The sequence below is a fragment of the Gossypium arboreum genome, chromosome 13 (genome assembly GCF_025698485.1).
Source record: "Gossypium arboreum isolate Shixiya-1 chromosome 13, ASM2569848v2, whole genome shotgun sequence".
In the NCBI taxonomy this organism is placed as follows: Eukaryota; Viridiplantae; Streptophyta; class Magnoliopsida; order Malvales; family Malvaceae; genus Gossypium; species Gossypium arboreum.
Genome location: NC_069082.1, coordinates 105,192,536 through 105,215,208, shown reverse-complemented (window position 1 = coordinate 105,215,208; position 22,673 = coordinate 105,192,536). Strand labels below are relative to the sequence as shown.

General features: G+C 33.8%; 2 protein-coding genes across 4 annotated transcripts; one reads left to right on the top strand and one right to left on the bottom strand.

Moving 5' to 3' along the window:
• The first annotated feature begins 229 nt into the window (after window positions 1-229).
• Window positions 230-8,689, top strand: LOC108464183 (thiosulfate/3-mercaptopyruvate sulfurtransferase 1, mitochondrial). 3 transcript variants are annotated; one of them, XM_017764330.2, is made up of 12 exons: window positions 230-661; window positions 1,277-1,465; window positions 2,424-2,483; window positions 2,674-2,736; window positions 3,634-3,758; window positions 3,896-4,031; window positions 4,334-4,393; window positions 5,345-5,403; window positions 6,746-6,827; window positions 7,267-7,330; window positions 7,946-8,013; window positions 8,210-8,689. In XM_017764330.2, exons 1-12 carry the CDS (start codon window positions 560-562, stop codon window positions 8,306-8,308), a joined length of 1,107 nt encoding a protein of 368 aa, XP_017619819.1. In that variant the 5' UTR covers window positions 230-559; the 3' UTR covers window positions 8,309-8,689. The 3 variants fall into 3 exon arrangements, with proteins under 3 accessions (XP_017619819.1, XP_017619818.1, XP_017619820.1); XM_017764329.2 differs by having other exon boundaries at window positions 3,869-4,031; XM_017764331.2 differs by lacking the exons at window positions 230-661; window positions 1,277-1,465 and having other exon boundaries at window positions 2,431-2,483; window positions 3,634-3,762; window positions 3,869-4,031.
• A 1,163-nt stretch (window positions 8,690-9,852) lies between these two features.
• On the bottom strand, window positions 9,853-14,830 carry LOC108461793 (uncharacterized). Its single transcript, XM_017761725.2, has 6 exons — window positions 14,503-14,830; window positions 14,352-14,415; window positions 13,450-13,642; window positions 12,992-13,065; window positions 10,891-11,046; window positions 9,853-10,129 (listed from the first exon to the last, which is right to left on the bottom strand). The coding sequence occupies exons 1-6, from the start codon at window positions 14,693-14,695 to the stop codon at window positions 10,006-10,008; spliced, it is 804 nt and encodes a 267-aa protein (XP_017617214.1). The 5' UTR covers window positions 14,696-14,830; the 3' UTR covers window positions 9,853-10,005.
• Between the last annotated feature and the right edge of the window lie 7,843 nt (window positions 14,831-22,673).

Genomic DNA, 22,673 nt, shown 5'->3' with positions numbered 1-22,673 from the left:
TTGTTAACTTTGTTGATGCGTACATTAGCAAGTAATTAAAATTTCAAATTTTTATAATTTTAAATTTTTAAATTAAAAATTAATTAAGTACTCACATAATAATTTATGTGTATATCATATTAACAAAATTAATGTTAATTTTATTATCTATTTTGAGATAATTTAATAAACAAAACAAAAGTTAAATGAATGCGAAAATGGTTTTATTTTTTATTTTTTATAAAACTGGATACCGAAATAAGTGATTATGCAAATTAATTTTCCAAAAGCTGTTTTAGCACGCCCAATCTTGCTCAGCCATTGATTGGCTCTGACACAATTACGAAGCAAATGGAACTTGACCCAGATTGAACCCAACTCAAAACGAACCGGAAGGATCGAATATGCAGACAACCCGACCCGATCCGGCTTCCCCTTGAAATTCCAAATCCAAATTGAGTTAAACCAACACGTTGTCCATATCAGTGTCCACAGTTCACTCCTTGTTGAAGCAGACGACAAAATATATAATCTCTCTCAACAGCCTCAAGCCCCTCTCTTTTTTATGTTTTGTGCGTAAATGGCATCATCCCTTCTCTCTAGAACTCTTTTGGGTCACCGCTTAATTCGATTTTCCTCGTCTCTCCCTCAGAACCCCTTGATTTTCTCTAATCTTTTCAATGTAAGTGACAACCTCTCTCTTTCTTTTCAAAATTATTATTTTGGGTTTTTTCTGATTGTTCTAATGGGTTTTGCTTTCTGGAAATCTGAAAAGTGAGTCCTTTTCTTTTGTCTTGCATGTGATTATTCTATCACTTGTATAATGGGTTTGAGTTCTGATTTTTTTTTTTCAATTTTATATCTTCACCCCAAGTTTTGTATAGGGCTTTGACTATTGCTTTGGAGAATTTCATCTTTTCTTTAGTAAAAATGTATTTTTTATTTTGCTGTTCTTAAGGAATGCATATGCATAAGATTAAGATTGTTATCTATTCTGGGTGTTTGTCTTTTATTTTTATTTTTAATTTCTAGTTATGTTTATGTTTTCTGTAGCCGAAATAATGCATTAAAAGTATCTAATGCTCTGATGGGTACTTTTCTTTTTGACTTGAAATTTGGCTACTCTGAATAATTCACTAACATGGGCGTGTTGCTCTGTGGTATTTTGATACTACTCCGTTATTGAGTACCTCTGGCTCTGGTGAAGACATTAACTTCGAACACACTGATTCATCTCGTAGTAGTTTTTATGGTCACGTGGCTCAGTTCTTACGCTGTACTTTTATGTTACTTGCAGAAGAGAGAGTTCCGTGTACAGGCTGAGTCTTACCATACCACATATAAGGCCTCTGGTCAGCCTTCTCGTTTAATGGCTTCTGCAGCAATTGAGACAAGAAGTAATTTTTCGACACAGTCTCTTTCTACCAATGATCCGGTTGTTTCTGTTGATTGGCTTCATGCTAATTTAAGGGAGCCTGATTTGAAGGTACTTATATTTATACGTGGACCAGTGACCCTTTTAAAATTAAAGCATTGTTTTTTTATGAAATTGTTTTGAACTTATTTAGTTTGGAAGTGTGGTTGTCATGAATGACAATATGACATCATATGCATTCGCCACTTTTGGTATTCTCCGCTTTATTCTCAGAGAATAGAAAGGCATACATGCAATATTATTAATTTTATAGTTAAGGTTTTGCATGGAACTAAATTAGCATGTTCATGGGCATCACCTTTCAATTTCTATGAGGTTATGAGATTATTATCAAATTAAAATTTATGTAGTATGGCTCTTGGAATTTTGTGTTTCCTAGGGAAATCTAGATGTTGATCCTAGGGTTTTCTCCTTATTATCCTTCTTCTGCCACTGTTTCAGTGTTACAATCAGCTATAAATCAGTGTCTTAAACTTAATAAGAATAATCTATCAAACTGTAACTAAGTTCAGGTTAAAATAACTGCCAAATTTCAAGCCCTACCTTCAGTTACCAATCACAGTAATTATTTAAGACTACAACAACTCCTAAAAGCTAACAATCCATCATCCAGGTTTCCATGCATGGCCATCTTTTGGTTTCTTATTTGTCCTCAAATATTTATCTTCTCGGGCAGGAAAAAAGAGTAATAGGTAAATTTTGGTTTTAACAAAAACATAGGTCCCCTCTGAGATGGGGGATCATTTTACGACAGTTTCTTGTAGAAACTCCCCCCTCCCCCCTCCCCCTTCCCACCCTCCAAGAAAAAAGAACTTTTGGAATCTAACAAATTTTCTGAGAATAAGTTATCATTGTGAAAACATTCTTTATTTTTTGTTATGCATTTTTACTTTGGATAGAACCTATGAATAGTTTATTAGCGTCCACTGTCTTTGGAAATAATTATGAAAACTGGACAATACCTTACGCTTCTTTGTTTATTGTCGATCATATTTTTATTATTTCTCAGGTATTGGATGCATCATGGTACATGCCAGATGAGCAGAGGAATCCAATTCAAGAGTACCAGGTGCTGATTATTGTCTTTTCTACAATCTATTTTGGTGTTAACTGCCAATATAGTTAAATGGTTGTGAATATTGAAATTCTAGTTCTTATCTAATCTAAACTGAGATCTGCTACTCAGTTTCCTCTCTTTCTTTTAATTCCATATTTTCAATTTCAAATGCATTTCTGTTTGATTTCTTTCACCATAGCAGGTTGCTCACATTCCTGGTGCTCTTTTCTTTGATGTTGATGGAATATCTGATCGAACTACAAAGGTGAGGTTCTATTATTAATTGATTAGTCTCTCTTTTTGATCTCTTGGATTCTCTGGCTGCTAGACCATTGAGGTATAGGAAAATGATGCTCCATTCCATAACAACCTTTGCCTCACCGTTTCTTTTCCTCTTGATATCTCACTACTATCCTCTCTGGGATTTACTAGCAGCAATGATGTCCTTTTCTTTTGACTGCTAATTTTTGATCTGTCTATATTGTTCTTTGAGATAGGTAGTAGAAATGGAGGTTTTGTTTCTTTTATGGTACCATGATTTTTCAGTCAAGTTGTGGCTTGTTGGAGGAAGATTTGAACAAAATTTCTTTTTCTAGGTGTTTGGCCAGCATTAGGCAAATTAGTTACACCATTAAAAAGGTCTGATGTAGGGAAAATAAGGAGAATGGAAAATCTGAAGTTTAAGGTAAATTAAATAGTAAGAACAATTCTGGCGGAACAGAGAAAATGGGAAAGAAATAAAAGAACTTAGGACGAAAGAAAGACAGAACCAATTGAGGGAAAATATCAAGATCACAGAGACTCAATATTCAATATCAAAAACCCTAATTGCTGTTAAATTATCCTAGTGTTTAGAAAAAAAACCAAGACCCCTATAAAATGAAACATTCCAATAAGAAACTTGATTCCTAACAATCCTAATAAATTAAAAGTCCTAAACAGAGTTCTCCATCAAGTTGCTTTGGGAATTCCAGAATCAACTTTATAACTTTGTATATATTTCTTGAGTTTTCTTAGTAATGCGATTCAATAAAATTTTAATGTTAGTTTGTTACATGATGTCTTAATATTGGAGATGTACTAGATAAGTGAGCCTTTCAATAACATATACACTAGTTTGCTTATCCTATTTGACATCTCTGGTTGAAATCTCTTATATCAGTTGCCGCATATGCTGCCATCCGAGGAAGGTTTTGCAGTTGCTGTGTCTGCTCTTGGCATCCATAATAAAGATGGGCTGGTTGTTTATGATGGGAAGGGAATTTTTAGTGCAGCACGTGTCTGGTGGTGAGTAGCATGTTTAATAATAAGATCTCTTCTCAATCTTTACTGAAATATTTTATCGTAAGTATCCTGATTCTAAATCTAACAGATATTATTCCTTTGATAACTGAAAGGATGTTCCGAGTCTTTGGGCATGACAGGGTCTGGGTGTTAGATGGAGGCCTCCCAAGGTGGCGTTCATCAGGTTATGATGTTGAATCCAGTGCTTCTAGTGATGCTATTTTGAAAGCCAGTGCTGCTAGTGAGGCAATAGAGAAAGTCTATCGGGGGCAAACTGTAAGCATTCTTTAGAATTAGATGTTTGATTCTCTATATCTCCTTATTTTCAATTCTTGGAATTATTGATTGGATGGGGGGAGATTTCCTGTGCCATAATATGTATTGTCTGAGAGTTGTGAAATATTGTTATTGAGTTCAAATGATGCCTCCTGAAAGAAGCATGCATGGAAATACTATGAAAGGCTTCAGTTGCTGGGTTGGACATTGTTATCTAAATAAGATTACACAACATTCTACTCTCCCATGTTTACAATATTATACTCAAAATAGTTTTTGGTGCATGCATCTTTGTTTTGCAGGCTGGACCACTCACATTTCAGACAAAATTTCAGCCGCATCTTGTCTGGACACTTGATCAGGTTGAACTGCTAAACTAATATAATTCATATAAAATTATGGTTTTGCTATCTTAGTTTTGTTCAACTACGGAAATGATGTCTGGTAATGATTGGAATTTTAGTTGATGAACCTTCAACCCTGATTTATACTAATACTCTTCTGACCATTGATCAATGATGCATGATTATTATGATATGATCTATGATTGAAATTTTAGTTGATGAACCTTCATAACTGATTTATACTGTTGTTACATTGCTAGATCCATGAAGCATGATTATTATGATATGATCCACTGATCTGAACATTTATTCATATTCACGGACATCGCACCATAATTTATTATGGTATGGAAACAAAAAGCCTGGAGAAAGCTTCAACCTGAATTTTATGAATGAAGAATTGTAAAAATTTTTATTTTATGGGTGGCATAGAGGAACAGTGTGTTTTATGTCTTATTAGATTTAAAACTTATAGTTTACATATAAAGCAGTAAATCCTTTATACGCATTGATCTGTATTAATTAGATGTCTAGTGTATTGCTTTTATCTACTTGGGCTTGATATCTTTGTGTCATTTTGAAATATACTGAAGAAAAAAAAATCCTTGGAATGCAATGTATAACAACCTACAATATTTTTTTTACATGTAAAAGGTGGCATATGTTGTGTGTCTATTTTTGGTGATCTTGTATGCTCCCCTCTTTGTTTTACCCAACATATCTGCATAGCAATATTATGAAAACATTAGAGCATACCTGGTTAAAATTAACAGTCCACATAGAGACAATTCACGCAAACATTTGAAAGTACTCTGTTGGGACTTATGCCTTGTTCATTATTGAAATCGGAAAAATAGGTTCTCTTTATGGACATTGCTGTTAGTCTGTTCATCAGTTAATTCGAACTCCCTATTGTTTGATACATTACTGGAACATGTTAGGTAATACTTTCTTGTGTTTCATTTTCAGGTTAGAAGAAACATTGAGGAAAAGACTCACCAACATATAGATGCCCGTTCCAAGCCCAGGTACTGTGGTGAACTTGGTTGATTGTATTTGACTATGATTACTTAATCTTCATGTGAATATTAGAATTTAATATGGAAAACTTTAGCAGTTCTAGGCATCAATCATTTTTGCTTCCCTTAGTCTTCAGCTCTTGTACCTCAATTCTTGTCCTTGTGTTGTTGATAATGGACAAAAACCAGCATGTCTTAACATGTTAGTGCCATGGAAATGCAATAAATATAGTTTTAAATAGTTTTGGACCTAAATGAATGCTATTTTCACAATAATTAATGTAAGGTGCATGTGACATAACGAATGGGTTTGTTCTTGTACTTTTTTTAGTCCATGAAGTATATTATGCTTAAATTGTAAAGGCTAATGTTGATTATTTGTAATGTATACCACAGTAAACCCAAATCTGTTTTGCCACTAGTAAGACGCACGAACAGCTTTAATGGTATAGGAATCTGTCTAAGCTCAGCAAGAACTATGATTAAACTAGATCCTAGTGAAATGGATATTATTGGTTTGCCTATCTTGGTGGTAGTAGTTGCCAGCATGATCCATTTCATGACCCCATCAATCTTAACATTTTCATTTCAGCTACACCCATCTTTCAGACAGGTTATCTTTAGCCTGCTCAATTGCTTCAATAATGTTATCTTTGATTTTCTTCTGTTCATGTTGCTGTAGTGTAACATTATTTTCTTCTACCCTTGAGCATTTTTATTTGTTCTGTTATTATTCTGTTTCTTTTGGTTAATTTGGATGGTTGAAGCTTGAACCTTTAACTTATCCTGTACTTGTGCTCCTGAAGGACTTTCATACATTTTTTTCCTTAAAAAGATTGGGCTCTATGCTTAGAAATAAAAAAACCTGCCTTTTCATCGTATAATTGGCATCTTTGCTTTATTTGGTTTCTCTTATGATCTTCTGTTTTGCAATCAAATTTATGTTTGGGCTTGTTTCTCTCATCACTGTGACTTATCTTAAGTAGATTTGTATGTCCCATCATCTTTGATGTTGATTTGGAATCACAAGGTTCTTGATGTTCTCTCTGGCCTTTGCGTCTGACTGTTGGTATCAGGGAAAACATTTTCATTAGTTTAGTTGAGCAAGCTTTCAGTAAGAGATGAGGTCAATAATCGTAGGAAACATGACTAAAACGTTAGCTGCTTGAGTAATATGCATTTAGTGAGAATAGAAAATAGCTGCAAATTTGGAGTAAAGCAATCTCTATGTGGGCTAAAGTGCTGATTCTTGGCAGCCTATTATTCTATTATTACAGCAGGTTGCTTTGTGCATTATTATTGTTATTGTTATTTCCTTTAATTTGTGTTTTCCTGTTTGGGTTTCATACAGATTTGATGGTGCTGCACCAGAACCTCGTAAAGGAATTAGAAGTGGCCATGTACCTGGCAGCAAATGTATTCCTTTTCCACAGGTAAGAGAGAAAGTTTTTCATTTTTTTTTTTACTTGCTTGCGATGAACAGGTGAAGCATATGTAAATTTCTTAAATCCTAATCAAGACCTTTTTAATTTGTCCGAGAGAGAAGATTGGTAGATAATGCAAGGGGGCCTCTACATACCTCTTTCTTTTGTGTGCTGCATGAAATTGTTGATTGGTAGTTCAAAATTGTCAGGTGCATAGAACAAAGTCGAGTGGCAGATTTAGATAGTGTGATCAGAGTATGACCTATTAGCATTCATTCTATATTCAAGAGGATGTATCTCCTTTTGATATGCTGTTAAACACACTGCGATTCTCGAGTTGTGGGTTTTCTTTACCAAAAAAACAAAAAAAAAAAACTTATGTTTGATGTAATTTCTGGATTTTTTCTATGATAGATTATTAATTCATCGATTTATCATTTCTTTGCAGATGTTAGATGCTTCACAGACTCTTCTACCTGCTGAAGAGCTCAAGAAACGATTTAATGAAGAGGGTGATTACTATTTATTTTCCTTTTTGTCATTGTTCCTTTCACCCTTTTCTTTTTATTCTTTTCAAGTTCAGCAGGTATGTAGTGAGCCATCTGATATTTTCTTTTCATAAATGAAGTCCATACCACTTCACCTATCATCATCTTTGTCAAATCTTCAGACTCACTCTATTATATGCACACTAGTTTAGGGGAGTAGGGATTTATCAATCTGATAAATAACGGTGAGTATTTATTGAGGTTTGCAGTCACATGAGGTAAAACTTTACTTGATTTGTAGGAGGCTGCAAGTTTCCTTGATTGTGCAATGCAAAACTGCTCACTTGACCATGTACCTTCACTGATTTCTTATAGGAAAATTATGCACTAAGTTCTTGTCACATTTAATTTGGTGGGGGGAACTTGGACATACTTGATAGTTAAATCAATCTTTCAGTATGGTATGATGCCACTAGTATACTGAATAATGATCATGTTTTGTTTCTTTAGGAATCATCTTTCTTCTAAGCTTATAAAGAGGCTTATGTTTCATGCTTTATATAACAGTTTGTTGTTAATTTTGACATTTTCTTATTGTCCTTGCAAAATTATGACGCCTAATAATGTATTCTGCTGCAGGCATCTCATTGGAACGCCCTGTTTTAACTTCTTGTGGCACTGGTGTAACTGCTTGTATTCTGGCATTGGTACTTTCCTTCACCAAATATAATTGTTCTATCTCCATCTTTAGGCTTGACAATTATCCACGTTCCTGTAAATCTTTGGAAGGGTGAAAAAAATAGTGTGGAACAAAGTTCTATGCATTTGATTACTTACTGCTTGGAAAAGTTAAAAAGATAGAATAGTATACTAAAACAGTTATTTTATGCTAATGCTTTCCAGGGCCTCCATCGACTTGGGAAGACTGATGTTCCGGTATATGATGGATCTTGGACTGAATGGGGTGCGGAATCTGACACACCTGTTGACACTTCATCTTAAATCTTAATGCAAAGCTGTCAAAAAGTTCCAAAGAGTCAAGCTTGCAATCGACCAGTTTCAGTCCTCAGATATGGGGACATGAAGGGTTTATATCTAGAAAAGCCTCAGGTGTCATTCATCAATTTTTGCGTTCCAATATGGACCTGTATGTGGTGACGCTACACATTATTAGAAACTGTGTTTGACAACAAAACCGTTGAATTCTGAAGTGTATTATGGTGTTTTTGAAACATGTCTGCTGTTTCACATTAGATGGCAACAAGGATTGTCACTTGTTTGGCAGCAAAAAAACTGTAGAAAATGAAGGGTGATGATGATTGAGGCAGTGTCGAATTGATTAAAAGTAGGAATAAATAAGCAAGTGCACAAATTTCTTTGCAATTTCATACCAGGGTTATTTGATTCAATGCTGGCTTGCCGTTGTTCCCCTCGGGACCATCGGCATGTCTTGATTGCAGGATGCGTCATTATCTATGATTGGCAGCAAAAAGTTGGACCGAACTGATAGAATCGGGATACTTGGGGTTAGATTGATTCAAAGAATCGTTAGTTGTTTGTTCAGTCCATCTGGTATGTATCTTATATAGCTGGAAATTTATTGGACTGGTAAGAGATTAGTTTAATAAATTAAAAGCCGGTAAAACATCAAGATACATACCATGACACTTGGCCAGCTGATTTGTATATATACGTAGGATTGTAGTTATATCATCATATAGATGTATGTAAAATACAAACTTAAAAGGAAAAAAATGAATTTGAACAATACGTTACAGGCCAATTGAGAGGAGGTATAAGTGTTGTGAAAGATGGAAGAATGATTTGGGGATTGGAACACAGCAGTTATGTCCCATGTAATTGTAAGGTTTTTGTTGAAGCTGTGGAGAAGTTGGAATATATTTGCAGGTTCTCCTTGCAATTTGCCTTCTCATTCTTTTTCCTGCCCAAGTCAATGTTTTTAATGGAGTTGAAGATAATATATATATTTGCCTTCTCATTCTTTTTCCTGCTTAAGTTTATATTTTTAATGGAGTTATAGCAAATCGAAAAGGCTCATCTCATTCCCAAGGAAGGTAGAAGATGATAAATTTCTTATCGATACCAGAATTATTTTCTTTTTCCCTTTCAAGAAAAAACCAAGATAATTACAGGAAATGAGTCCATACCTGAAGTATTCCAAGTTGAGATTGCTAATACTTGATATACAGACAAATACTTGGTTCATGCAACCATCTTTGAAGTGATATTCAATACATCTGAACTTTGAAATCCAACCTCTGCAATCTTTCTTTTATCCCCATGCTAAGATCCGTACCCAGAACAAAACAGTAGATCATGAAACGATAGTTTATGAAAAATGGCAATATAGTTGAAATTTAAATGATGTAGCCAAAGGTATCTTTTATTTAAACATGCTTTAAATGTCTACCCTACTTAACTAGCTGAGCTAAGCTCTGGCCTCGAGTTCACTATCCTTTTCATTGACAAAAAAACCCCGAAACCAACCAACAAAAAGAAAAAGCACAGAAAAACAAGTACAAAGCTGTTTCAAGTTTCTCTAAAATTATATTCTCAAGCTAGTTAATGGCAGCCTGTATGCATAAATGAATTTTTATACAAGTAAACAAACTTTCCAGGAATTTATAGTATATCGTTAAAGTACAAATAATGCTACATTTTGGAATCCATCCGCTGATTCATCTCTTGAATATGAAAACAAGTACTGGAGCTAAAGGTCGGTTCAACATCTGGAACTTACAGCATATCCAACCATCAACACATAATCCTGAAGCAAAGGCTTCAACTGTTTCCAATTCTTCCCTGAGAATTAAGTCTAATGTAACATGAGCAATGCCAAGTATTTTCGATCAAGTTGGATGGATAAGATTCATAAACTATCTGTAGGTTATTTATTAGATAATTCAATAATATACCAAAAACTGGTGAAAATTATATTAGCAAATTCTAATGCCGCTTCTACAAGTAAGCAGCAGGATGACCAAAAAACAGCAGTCAAGGACGAACTTCCTTTTTGGTATACATGAGAAAGGCCAAAGGCAGAGAGGTAATCAATGTTTTTAAGAACCAGACCAGTGGTCACACCAGTCAGGCCATCGGTTTCCGGTTCAACCATTTTAAATTTAAAAAATTCAAAAAAATTAGGAAATGATCATAAAAAATAAGGAAGAAATTAATAAATGTAAATAAAATAATAATAGAAATATAAATATTCATTTTATAAATTATAAAATTAAATACGTCAATTAATTTAAATCTGGTTCAAATGTTTTAACTGGTTTTTAACTTGTTCAACCGGTTTTGTGCCACTTCAATCTTCCTCCGTTTTTTGTGACTGGTTGGACCACTGATTTTTGGTTCAACCAGCAGGTCCAGGTTCCAACCACCATGGAGGTAATTGAATCAGGGACCTTAAATGTTCTATTGAGGGTAACAGCCACTAGATTAAGCAAGGGTTGTCCCAGACAAAGTTATTAATTCACCAATCTCTGAGCCTCAATGCAAAATAATATCAGCAAAATCGCAACCATGACATTAGAATGAGTCAATTAGACAAAATTTACCTTCCACCAGGATGTCCCACATAAACCACTAGGCTAATAAGCCCTCCCAATATCAGCATTTTCTTCGAGGCTTCCAAGGCCAAAAGTGTTGTTTTCGATGTCGTAATAATACCTTTGTCACCTCCAGGAAGGTAGCCTAGGTTGAATGCAACAAGTCTAAAAGCAAACAAGGAATTAATGCTATCCCAATGTAGATTAAAAAGCGCATATATATATTAACAAGGCTTCATGTAAAATATGATGAAGCCACCAGACAGACTAATAATAATGAACATAAAACCCAAATGAGAGCCATGTAGAATTGAATCACTTGTTTGTTCCGTGGTTTCACTCAAACCAAGTGAATGATATATAACTTCCCATTTTCTAAGACATTCAAGCACTTTCAATCATGGTCTGGCAACTATAATGATCACTTAAGTACATTTTGTATATTCTCATAAACAGAAGGAATAATGCTCAAACAAACTCTAAATTTTAGTCAAAAATAACAATATGCACTCAATCTTTTACTGCGTGAAATTAAGATTTCATTGCAATTATTATATCTTAGAACTACATTCATAAAGTCCAATTGCTCAAATTCTTAGAATAATATTCTTTCAAATATTTGTCATAAATCATCCAATTTAACAAAAGATTGAATAGTTTATGGCATCAAGGTTCTAATTATAATAAAATTGAAGTTCATATTCTTAATCCCAAGCAATAAAAGATCGACGACTTATCTTCAGTTTCAATGAAGTTCAAAGGGTATTATTCCTGTATAGTCTGGAATTGGCACATACAAGAGACATAAAAAGAGTATAATTTATTCAAATCATTGTTTATTAATAGCAAATCAATAATTAAGACTAATGTTAGGCAAATAATCCTCCAGTGCCCCTGAAACATCAATGTGGTTATGAATACACAATGCTGTTAATAAGTGTTCTGATGAATTATAATTTGGCGGTGCAGATTTTGCCACATTTACTGATGAAACTCTTTTTTTTCAAACAAAATAGGTTCTACACCTTTTTCATTTTGAGTTAAAATTTGAAACTTTAGAAAAAAAAAATTATAATAAAGCAACATGGAAAAGAATGGAATTACAGTCACCAAATAATAGAAATACATGGATATTACAATTCTCTACACGTGGAGTACAAGATAACAAGGTTATGTATTAGATGATTAGTTATATTTGTCCTGTATCTATCCCTTTAACCATGAAAAGTTAATAGTTCAGAGTTTACGATATAGAAGCATCATAATTTGACCTTGCAAGCATTTCCAACTATACACTAAAATGGAAACTTCTTATTTTGCCTTATTAAGGCATCAACAAGCAGTGAAGCCAAACAAACAATAAGGTAACAATAGACATCTATTAATATTTTATAAAGTTAGTTCTGTAGGAGCAGAACATCACTTCTAGATTTAAAGGATGCTAATAGTAATTATACCCATATTGTAAGTTGTAACTAGTGGTCAAGAAAGAAGAAAAGGAAACTGACAAAATATCACAAGAAACAAATACTTTTGGAGAGTTCCTTTTTAGAGATATTGAGCAAGTAACTTTGTTGCACATTGTTGTTCATATACACCTAAAGTTTTCAAGACATAAAGGCGCAGGGGTGCTCAATGGATGTAGAATTTTTGATAGCTTTGAGATGAGACAAAAACAAATACTAAAATGGTACCATGATTTGACAAAATTACTAATACGCTTATTACTTGTATTGGTTGGTTTGGCTATTTATTTATTTATTACTTCTGAGGGAAATAGCAGAATAAACTTCCCAATGAAAACAATACATATTATCATGAGAAACAAAGTGAATTATCCTTCTTGGATCAGAAGCCAAGGCCGAGGGATGGAGAGGACGAAAGTACCAAAATTGCTTCAAAAACAAAACTAAAGGAGCAAGGTCTGTTTGTCTATTTTTTCTCCATTTTGAAAATTCGAGGAAATTTATCTATATGCAAAAAGAAAATGCAGTACAATATTCAGCAGCATCAATATCCAATAAATCCACATTTTTCATATAATTAGATATGTGTGTGTGTGTGTGCCTGTGAGAGAGAGAGAGAGAGAAACTTGAGCACTAATGTGTACCTAACGGCAGTATTTTCAGGAAGCACTTCATCCATTCTACTATGGCAAATGGGGAAGAGCTTGACTAGTTCTTTCTGCATGAGTTAGAAATTTATTAGAAATTACATGTAACACAGGTAACTTTACAAGCATAATAATCAAACATATGTTCTATCAAGAAGACCAATAAAGGTAACTACACAGTAAATCTCAAATGACAAGACAAGTCAAATGACCTTGAATTGCTGAATAATAGTCTGTAATGGCTATTATTATTGAGTTAAGCAGCATGCTGGTTCAAAAACATAGAACTATAAGTTTAACTTTTACACCAACAACTAGGCATTCTGAATCTTAAGGTTAAAATTTCAAACGTAGTGTAAACTCTGGGTAGGTTATCCTTGCAGTAATTAAAATTTACTATCTCTTTGAACCTTTTATGATAAAGAAGACAATGTTGAAAAGAAAACAAGAAGAACCTCTTTCTGAGTGACAGTTTCATCCAGTAAGGAAGAAGTATTCTCTAAAGCCTCTGTTTGAATGTCAATTCCATAAACACGACCATGACCAGATTCATCAGCAACCATTTTAAGCATTGCTACGGTATCATAACCATTCCCACATGTGGCATCTATGACAATATCCCCTTTATGCAGGACATGCCTCCAAACCCTGGCCAGTAATGGAAATAACATTATTTAAAAGAAATATGTATACGAAGTTGAGCACCATTGCTGAGAAGTATATGGAAATTTACCATGCAAGATTTCATGATATATAAAAAAAATTAGCATCCTTGGTATAAACAACAAAGACCAAAACTTAATTGTTAAGGAAATAGCACAAGAGGGCTTGTATCAGAAACAGGCTTCTCAGGTCCAAGCAAAATTAGATCATGCAGTTCAAAATCAGTGCAAACTTGAAGGGGAAAAATTGGAAGAAAGGATGCTGAAGAACAAAAAGATAGATTTCAGGAAGAACATCAAATTCCTATTGACACCATATAAATTTCTTTTTTTATCAATTTCAACATTTATACCCCACGAGCACTGAATTCCCATTCGCACTTCTTGATATAGTATCACTAAATTCTGGCCATACCTTTATTACTATCATATCTTATTAAACAACGTTCAATATAACATCAAGAACAAGAAGCTGCTTCAGTTTACACAGTTTCCCAGCATGTAAACCACCAACATTTATAACAGAGACATCGAATTTACAATAATGTTCTAGGAAACCTAAAAGGTCCAACAGTCCCGATTAACCACGGACTATATACTAGCAGATAGAGTACAGTTTTAAACATTACATTAAAAAATTAAAAGAAATCAGAGAGATAGAGAAAGAAAACAAAAAAGGGAAGTTAAGTACCTACAAATGAGCCACTTCTGTTGCTTTCTTCTTCCCAAAAATATAACCAACCAACTCATCCTCTAACCCTGAAATTGTATCACGAAAGATAAGTCCTTTTATTTAAATTTCACATCCAAAAAGCAGCGAATATCAACAATAGTAATAGTAAATACCAGAAAGTGGAGAGCTGTTTGAGGTGCCTCCATTGGTATGAAGAAGGGAATTGGTAGAGCAACAAAGAGTCTTACAGGGTTTTCTGACTGATGAGGAGAAGGAAGAGAAACTGAATAATAATGATTTGGTTTGAACAAGGATTGTGTTTGATAACATTGGGTTAAAGCGTGAGCTAAACCTCAAAGCTGACATTGTTACTTCTGTGAGCCTCAGACTTGTTTTTGTTTCAGTTCAGTAGTCGGGGGAGGCCGTGGAGAAAGGGAAGGATAATAACTACAAAATGGATCAGTCTAGGGGTAATATCCGTAAGATCTTTAGAACCCAGCTGATGGTGAAATTGAGTAAACCATCAGTTTTTTTTTTTACCCATCCGATTTAATTAAATAAATCATTTAAAAATTATAAAAATAAAAAAATTTAATATAATTATCAATGTAATTGATTCACAAAATCAATCTATTTAATCTCTTATTCTAAACCAACGTTCGATCCTATTCTCAAAACAGTGAAAATACCAATAATTCAAGTATAAATATATATATATTGACATCAGTGATTGTTTGAACTCCATAAAATAAATTTAAGTAATTGCATCTTTCATAATTAAAAAATAATTGTTTAGAAATGTTTAATGTAATTATATCATAATTTTTCTTTTTAAATAATACCCGCATAATTTTAAACTTTAAAATTAATATTAATTATTATAAAAAATTTACCAATAATATTCTTTAAGCCAGTAACAAAACTTAAAACTAAATAATTGTGTGTAATATATTAGTCCAAAAAGCTATTGAACAATAGTCAATTGAATTTTGAAATTGGTATGAACATTGCTCTCAATACACGAGCACGTGATTTTGAGTGAGCTGAAGCGTATTATCCTACTATTTATAGGTTGAAAGAGGTTTATGGGTCGATTGAGTTTTATCTCAATTGGCACTGATATTATTGTCAATACAAGAAGATGTAGGTTTGAGTGCGCTGAAGCGCATTATCTCTCTATTTATAGATTAAAATGCGTTATGAGTAGTATAAAATATTGTGTCAAAAAGAGCAGATTAAATCAAAACTTATAATTGTGTAAGTCAAAATGTATAAAAACTCATCTCTCGTCAATAAAAATTTCAAATTGTTTAAATAAGATTAATAAAATAACATATAAATATATTTTAAAAATAAAACACATATTCTAAAATTAAAATTAAAGTATTATTATTGTATAAAAATAACTTATTAAATTTAGATAATTTACTAAATGCACCATTAATATCACGAATTAACTAAAACTATACTAGTCTCAAACATTTTCATTAGAAGGAAGCCTAATTACTTACTTGCATGCTTTCTTTAAGTGTTAATAGCAAAATTCACCCCTATACTTTATCAAATTTATAAACGTGATATCTTTACTTTCAAAATATTTTAATGTGATATTTTTACATTAATTTCTATTTATTAATCTGGCACCTCCATCTAACGATGTTAAATTTTGACTTGTCAAGACATGTTACACAATTGTAAGGTGCTACGTGTCATTTTTGTCAAAAAAAATTAATTTCAAAATATGCTAAGGACCTCAACTTAAAAAACCCAAATTCTTTTTTCACAAAAAAAATTAAAAAAATTCTCTCCTCAAGGGATAACCCCCCAAATCTCTCTTCATCCTTCTAGAGTTTGTTACGTCAATTTGTCGCCGCCACTCTTCCGGTCACCTTCTCCGATAGTGGTTCCAGCAGTTTCTTCCTCCCCTGATTTTTTTTGGGCTTTCTACTTCCTGTTCTATTCAAGCGATGGGAGTTTCAATCGATGGAACTTTTTTCTTGAATAGTTTTTTCTCTTCTTTAAAGCATCTTGCTTATGAATCGAAAAAAATATTACAGCTTTTGATGGGGTAAGAGTCGAGGACTTGCATATGGGTCTTGATGGTAACATTAGGGAACATTTTTAATAATAACTCGATGGTGAAAAATAATAATAAGTCATTAATGAAGCAATAAGAGCACTCGGATTGTGAATCTAAAAGAGCCATTATGAATGCCCTAGAATCGTTGAATCAAAAGGGAAACAATGGGTTCATAAGTAGAATTTGATATGATTGATTCCCATAAATCTAAAGGGATGAGTTGAGAAGAGAGAAACAAAGAATAGAAGAGAAGAAGAGAGACCAGAATTTCATTTACTAACAAATTGACTAAGTTCTTCCTGGCTGTTCTCTATGCTAAAAAGCCAAGGAAGACGTTATAGGGAAATTGAAAATCAATTATGGCTGTTACAATGACAGTTGAGACTCAAAACGCACAGTTTTAATTAAACGGCAAACACCCCATAACCTAGTTTCAACGCACCGTTTTGACCTTTAAAATGAAACTAATTGTTTCACTTAATACTAGATTCTAAACGTTGTGTTTAAACAACTGAATTAACAAAAATAAAAGTAGTCTCCCTGGTCGAGTGGTTCATTGTCCTCAAGGATCAAAAGTGGAAAATCGTTATTGTAGCTCATGAAGAACCTCCTAGGTAGCATTATCAAGGAAGGTGTTAGCCCATTCGACCAGCACTTTTGTGACAACCTAATTGCTTCTCTTAACCATGTGTCAATCAAGTATATGGCTCGGTTCCTTGAGCATAACTCTATTAAAGGCTACTAGGTGTAAGGTCGATTGAACTAGTTGCTTTTCCACATGGCGTTTGAGTTAAGACACATGGAATGTGGGATGTATTCGAGAACCAAAAGGCAACTTGAGCTTATAGGCCACTTCCCCAACTTTGGCCTTCACAGCAAAAGGGCCAAAAAACTTAGGAGAGAGTTTTTAGTTCAATATTTTCCTAATAGAGTGTTATCTATAAGGTTGAAGTTTAAGGTAAACAAGGTCACCAACTTGAAAGGTGCGGTCACTCCTCATATAGTTAACAAAGTGCTTCATTCGGTCTTGTACCCTTTTGAGGTGGAATTAAAGAAGTTTCCTATCCGCTTCAAGCTATTGCAGACTGCGATCAACATACTCAACAGTGGAAGAGCCTACCAAGTAAGGCAAGTGTTGAGGTGGGGGCTGGCTATACAAAGCCTCATATAGTGTCATCTGTATAGCTGAGTGAAAGGTGGAATTATACCTCCACTCAGCCAAAGACAGACAACAACATTAGTCCTTAAGGTGTTCTCCTATCATGCGTTAAAGGTAGCTTTCCAAACATTTGTTGAGTACTTTAGTCTAACCATTTATTTCAAGGTGGTAAGCAATTAATAAATGCAAGTGTGTCCCTAATTTCTTGAAGAGTTCCTACCAAAACAAGCTAATGAAAATATTGTCTCTGTCAAAAATAATTGACTCAGGTAAGCTACGAAGCTTATGAATGTTGTCGAAAGAGACTTAGGCCATAATCAAGGGAGAAAAAGGGTGGGACAGGGCTACAAAGTGGTCATACTTGGTAAGCATGTCTACTACCACCAAGATGGTGTCCTTTACCATTAAAGAAGGTAGTCCCTTAATGAAATCCATGCTGAAAGTAGACTAGGCCTTACTGGGTACTTGCACCTTTGGAAAACACTACATTTCTTTACCCAACGTTTGACATCAAGCCATCCCATTCCAACACACAAGGCTAGCCAATTTATGCCTAGTGGCATGAATACTAGAGTGTCCTCCTACAACACTATCATAGAAGTAGTGAAACAGATCTTGTTCAAGATCATGATTAGCTCCCACAACTAGTTTTCCCTTCTAAAAAAAATGTCATCCTAGGTGTATTTGGGATGGGAAGATAGCTGGTGTTGTAGCTCAAGACAACTCTCTGAATCATATGCTATTAGTATTTTTGCTAGCAACTTGAAATTGGAAATTAGCCAGTATATCCAATTGTTTAAACCCAAGTTCTGAATAGAAAGGTTTTTCTATTACTAGTCAAGTTGAGGGGGTTTCACTCAATTCCTAGAAAATGGGATTTTATATTTGCATTGGTGCCGCTCAGAGGCCACCTACATTATTTCCCACTGTCATCCCCATGACTAAACCTTCTTTTACTTCGAGCACTACCCAGTCCTCCAATGGATATTGTTCTACTACAAGTAATTCTAAAATTGCTAGCAAACTGATTTTCCACAATTCGTTATGGCAAATTAGAGTTTTTTTTGGCACTTAACAAGCTTGTTTTCCAGCTATTTTATATTATTTCATTATGTTTTCCGTTTTTATTACTTTGTGTTTAATTTTAGTAAAAGAAACATTTTTACGGTTTTTTTAGCCATTTAATGACCTAACAGGTCAATAAAGGCCTAGGGAAGAACTAATAAGTCAATTGAGTATGTAGAACACTGTTTCGGGCTAAGAACACGAAGGATGACAACAGCGTCACGACACCAGCATGTGGTGTCGCGACACCTCACTCTGAAGCCAAATAAGTCACCCTTTCAATGCTGTGTCACGACAACGGTCCTGTGGTGTCACGACACCGGAGCGATAGGCTGGAATTTTAAGTCAGAGGTGTTTTCATTCGCACAATACATATTATTCAGTCTTAGGGTTGTTAATTGAGTTAGTTAGGGCAGAACATTTTGGCTATAAATATGAATGTTTAGCCTCAATTTAGGAGGCTTGATCAATTGAGCCGTTTAGATTAGTTTTAAGATTTTATTTTAGTTTTACTTTTCTTTCAATCTAGTTCTTTTCTTTAGAAAACATAATTTTTTCTTTGTTCTAACTTGGATTTGATCTGGATCCAAGTTTTTATTTAGTTAGTTTATATTAATTTCTTTTCAGTTTTCAATTGCAATCGAGATTATCTTTGCAATTTTCAAAGGAATTTCGGCTTTCACGTGTAAATCAATATCAAAATGGATCAATGTCTTTATTCCTTTCTTCTATTTAGTTATTTGCTTTGCATGTTGAATATGAAATTATGGAAAATTGCATCTATATCCATGAGTTGCTAATTTCCTTAGGGAGATTAACGATTAGAGGTGGGAATAATTAATGGAAGAATCAAGGTTTGATTCCAAATTAGCTGGTTTTAAATTATGTGCAATTAAATCCTAGGATTGACTACTTTAAGAAGTAATTTAGGATAAACGAGATCGAAAGATAAGTTTATTGGTTAAATAATAATTTATCCAAGTCAAGAAAGTGAGATTGAAAGATAAGTGAGTATTGGTCGATTAGTTAATTAGTTAAAGGCCAAAAGATAATAACTGGTTAGTTAAGAGCTAACTCGCTAAAACCTGAATTTTGAAGTTAATTAGAACCACTAATGTGAGTTAATCTTCTGCTTGTTTAATTGGATTGATTTCGATTGTTAATTTCTCTTCTTTAATTTTTTTAATTTATTTTATTTTGATTATTTAATTTTAATTTGGTTTTTGATACTATAGTTTTAGGTTATTGCTATTTAGCCCTTTTAGTGTAGAAAACGAATTTTACTTTAGGGAGTGTTTCGTTGTAACACTTTATTATAATTTGACTCGTATACTTGTGAACATTGCTAGTTAATTAATTATCTTTTTGCTATAGTATTTCCAGTCTAAACATTCGCAAGTTTGGCGGCGGTCACAAACTTTTTTCTCAAGTTAACATTGAAGAAAAGAAGAATAAAAGGTTATGTTGCTGGTGTGGGGCCAAGTACACCCTTGGTCACAAGTGTAGGAAATCACAATTACAGCTCAGATTAGGAACACATGGGTGGTCATTTTAGTAGATTTAGGGAGCATTCACAATTTTATTGATGCTAAGTTAGTTAGGAAGTTATCTCTTCTACTCTAGCAATCATATAAGTTGAAAGTTACTATTTTTTATGGGGGTAGACTCTACACTAATGGAACATGTAAAGGGGTCACATGGGAAGGTCAAGGCAACAAGTTTAATACTGATTCCATAGTGCTTCCATTGAAAGAGTGTGATCTAGTTTTGGGGATTTAATGGTTGTTTTCCCTAAGGTCGATTGTATGAAAATTTACTTCATTAACTATGCAGTTTCTTCATCAAAGAAGTCTTTGTGCCCTCCAAGGAATCATGCTTGGTTTCATTCAACTTTTGACTACCAAATAGTCTTCCAAATGTTTTTCTGTTGTGGGTCAGGATTTGGGACCATGTGCTTTGGTTATGGCAACGCAAGATCACACTACTTTATCAATAGTTGCTATGGCCTTTCAAAAAGATTTATAATAGCTCTTGGAAGAATTTGTTGATATTTTTTGGGAACTGGGTGGCTTGCCCCCACACAGGCACTAGGGTGTCACAATATCGGTCCTGTACGAGAAGCACTTACGAGCTAGAGGCATTTTGGCCTACACAACCAAATGTTTAACACGAGAATGTCAGCTGAACTAAGGTTGAAGACGACAGAAACCCTAAATCTATAAATAGCCTAATTTAACACTTGTTATGGACAACTTTTGATATTATTAGTTTCCTTTGTAGCATTTAGTTTTCTGTTTATTTTTTCGTTCTCTTAAGGTTTAGACTTCTTTTCAGTTCTTTTCATTAGTTTCTTAGGAGAACTTGATTTGTAGATGCAATCAAATTTTTGAGGATTTCATCACTTCAAATATCAAATACAAATAGGATTCTCTAAACTCTACTCTTGTTTTATTCTTTATGCATATATTCAAGATCAAGTTTATGATGTTTATTGATTCCATGATGAACTAATCCCTCTATGGGAGATTAGCGAGTGGAGGTATGATCTACTAATTGTTTTATAGGGTTACTCAATGGATCAATTGTTTGCGAAAGGTAGAACCTAAACCCTAGGCCTGACAACCCTAGGAAGTCATCAAGGTGAGGATTAACCCAAAATTGGTATAGTCTAATCGTGAACACCTTCACCCTGAGTCGGTCTGGACTATGAGATCAGAAGATAAGTAGTCCTTGCCAACTTATTACTTTAGTAGAAGATCAGAAGATCCTACTGGGATAGCGACTAGTTGATTGACGAGGAACCCGAAGCGATAGTTGATAAGGATTATTGAAGCGAGCTAATCACCCATAATTAAGTTTGATTAACTCTACTTTTCAATCTCTTGTTATTTATTTCCTTATTATTATTATTATTATAAAAATACTAAAAAAAATTTATTTATACGTATTTGTAACATAGTTTATTTAAAGTACTAATTAGATCTATTGGCGTTTAGGTTAGAATTAATTTTGTACTAGCCTCCCTTGGGTAAGATCGTCGGAATACTTGCAAAGTATTTCATTGTAAACAAATTATATTACAACCTGACCCATATACTTGTGGATACCGCCTTAAATTTCATATATTTTATAGCAGTATTCACATTCTAGACGTTAGTATGTTTGCAGGCAATCAATTCTTTTGTACTTGGAGTCAGTTATATGTATTATTATGTCTAAACTTTCCCGTTGTATATCCAGGGAAGTAGCTTTAAACTTTGGTCCTAGTATGCATGTAAAAAAGTACGTAGTAAGGAGTTGATACATGTATGGTTACAACCAGAAATTCAGAGATAGAAGTCTTGCATTTGCATTGGTAAAAATACTCTTTCCTTGGTGCATGAGCTTCATCTCTGAAATGGTGTAAGGAGTATCGAAGGGTTGTTATGTATGGTGATGAAAAGAAGCTATAGTATATTATGTTTTGCCTCCATTATTGTACTTTGGTGCAAACTGTGACTGGTGAATACCTAGCCTTGTGGGGGAACACTTTTGTGTTTGAATCATAAGGAGGAATAATGGAGGTACAGAGGTTATGACTGGTCTTTGGGCTCTACGGAGTGGTATAAAGATACATGAATATTGGTTCTTCGGAACTAGGATCAGAAGCTAGAACAAGGAAGGGAGTATACTGCTTACAAGGTGTATATTGTGTTAGAAAAGTGTGAACATTGAATGAAATGTAAAAAGTATGATAAGCGGTCATAAAGCGGCAATTCGCAAATGTGTTATACAAATAAAGAAGTTGTAACACCCTAAACCCAGCCTAGACGTTATGGATGAATCTGGTGATGTTACAAGGAATGGGTTTTGCAAATATAGTTATCATAATTAAGCGTTTTGGTTTATCAATCCCTATTTGCTTATATTCAGTCTCAAAATGATATTTACTTAGTTTATTTTCCAAAACTTATTTCACAGTAGAAGTCTAGCGAAAACCATTACTTTTTTAGAAATTCGTTTTGTATTATTAGAAAAACCCTTTTGTATAAAAACCGTCG

Excerpts from the sequence above, each read along its gene's own strand:
- LOC108464183 (XM_017764329.2), top strand. The coding sequence starts at position 560 with ATGGCATCATCCCTTCTCTCTAGAACTCTTTTGGGTCACCGCTTAATT. Across the intron at positions 2,484-2,673 it reads ATCCAATTCAAGAGTACCAG|GTTGCTCACATTCCTGGTGC; the intron begins GTGCTGATTATT and ends TCACCATAGCAG. Across the intron at positions 6,828-7,266 it reads AATGTATTCCTTTTCCACAG|ATGTTAGATGCTTCACAGAC; the intron begins GTAAGAGAGAAA and ends ATTTCTTTGCAG.
- LOC108461793 (XM_017761725.2), bottom strand. The coding sequence starts at position 14,695 with ATGTCAGCTTTGAGGTTTAGCTCACGCTTTAACCCAATGTTATCAAAC. Across the intron at positions 13,643-14,351 it reads GCAACAGAAGTGGCTCATTT|GGTTTGGAGGCATGTCCTGC; the intron begins GTAGGTACTTAA and ends ATTACTGGCCAG. Across the intron at positions 10,130-10,890 it reads GTGGGACATCCTGGTGGAAG|GGAAGAATTGGAAACAGTTG; the intron begins GTAAATTTTGTC and ends CTTAATTCTCAG.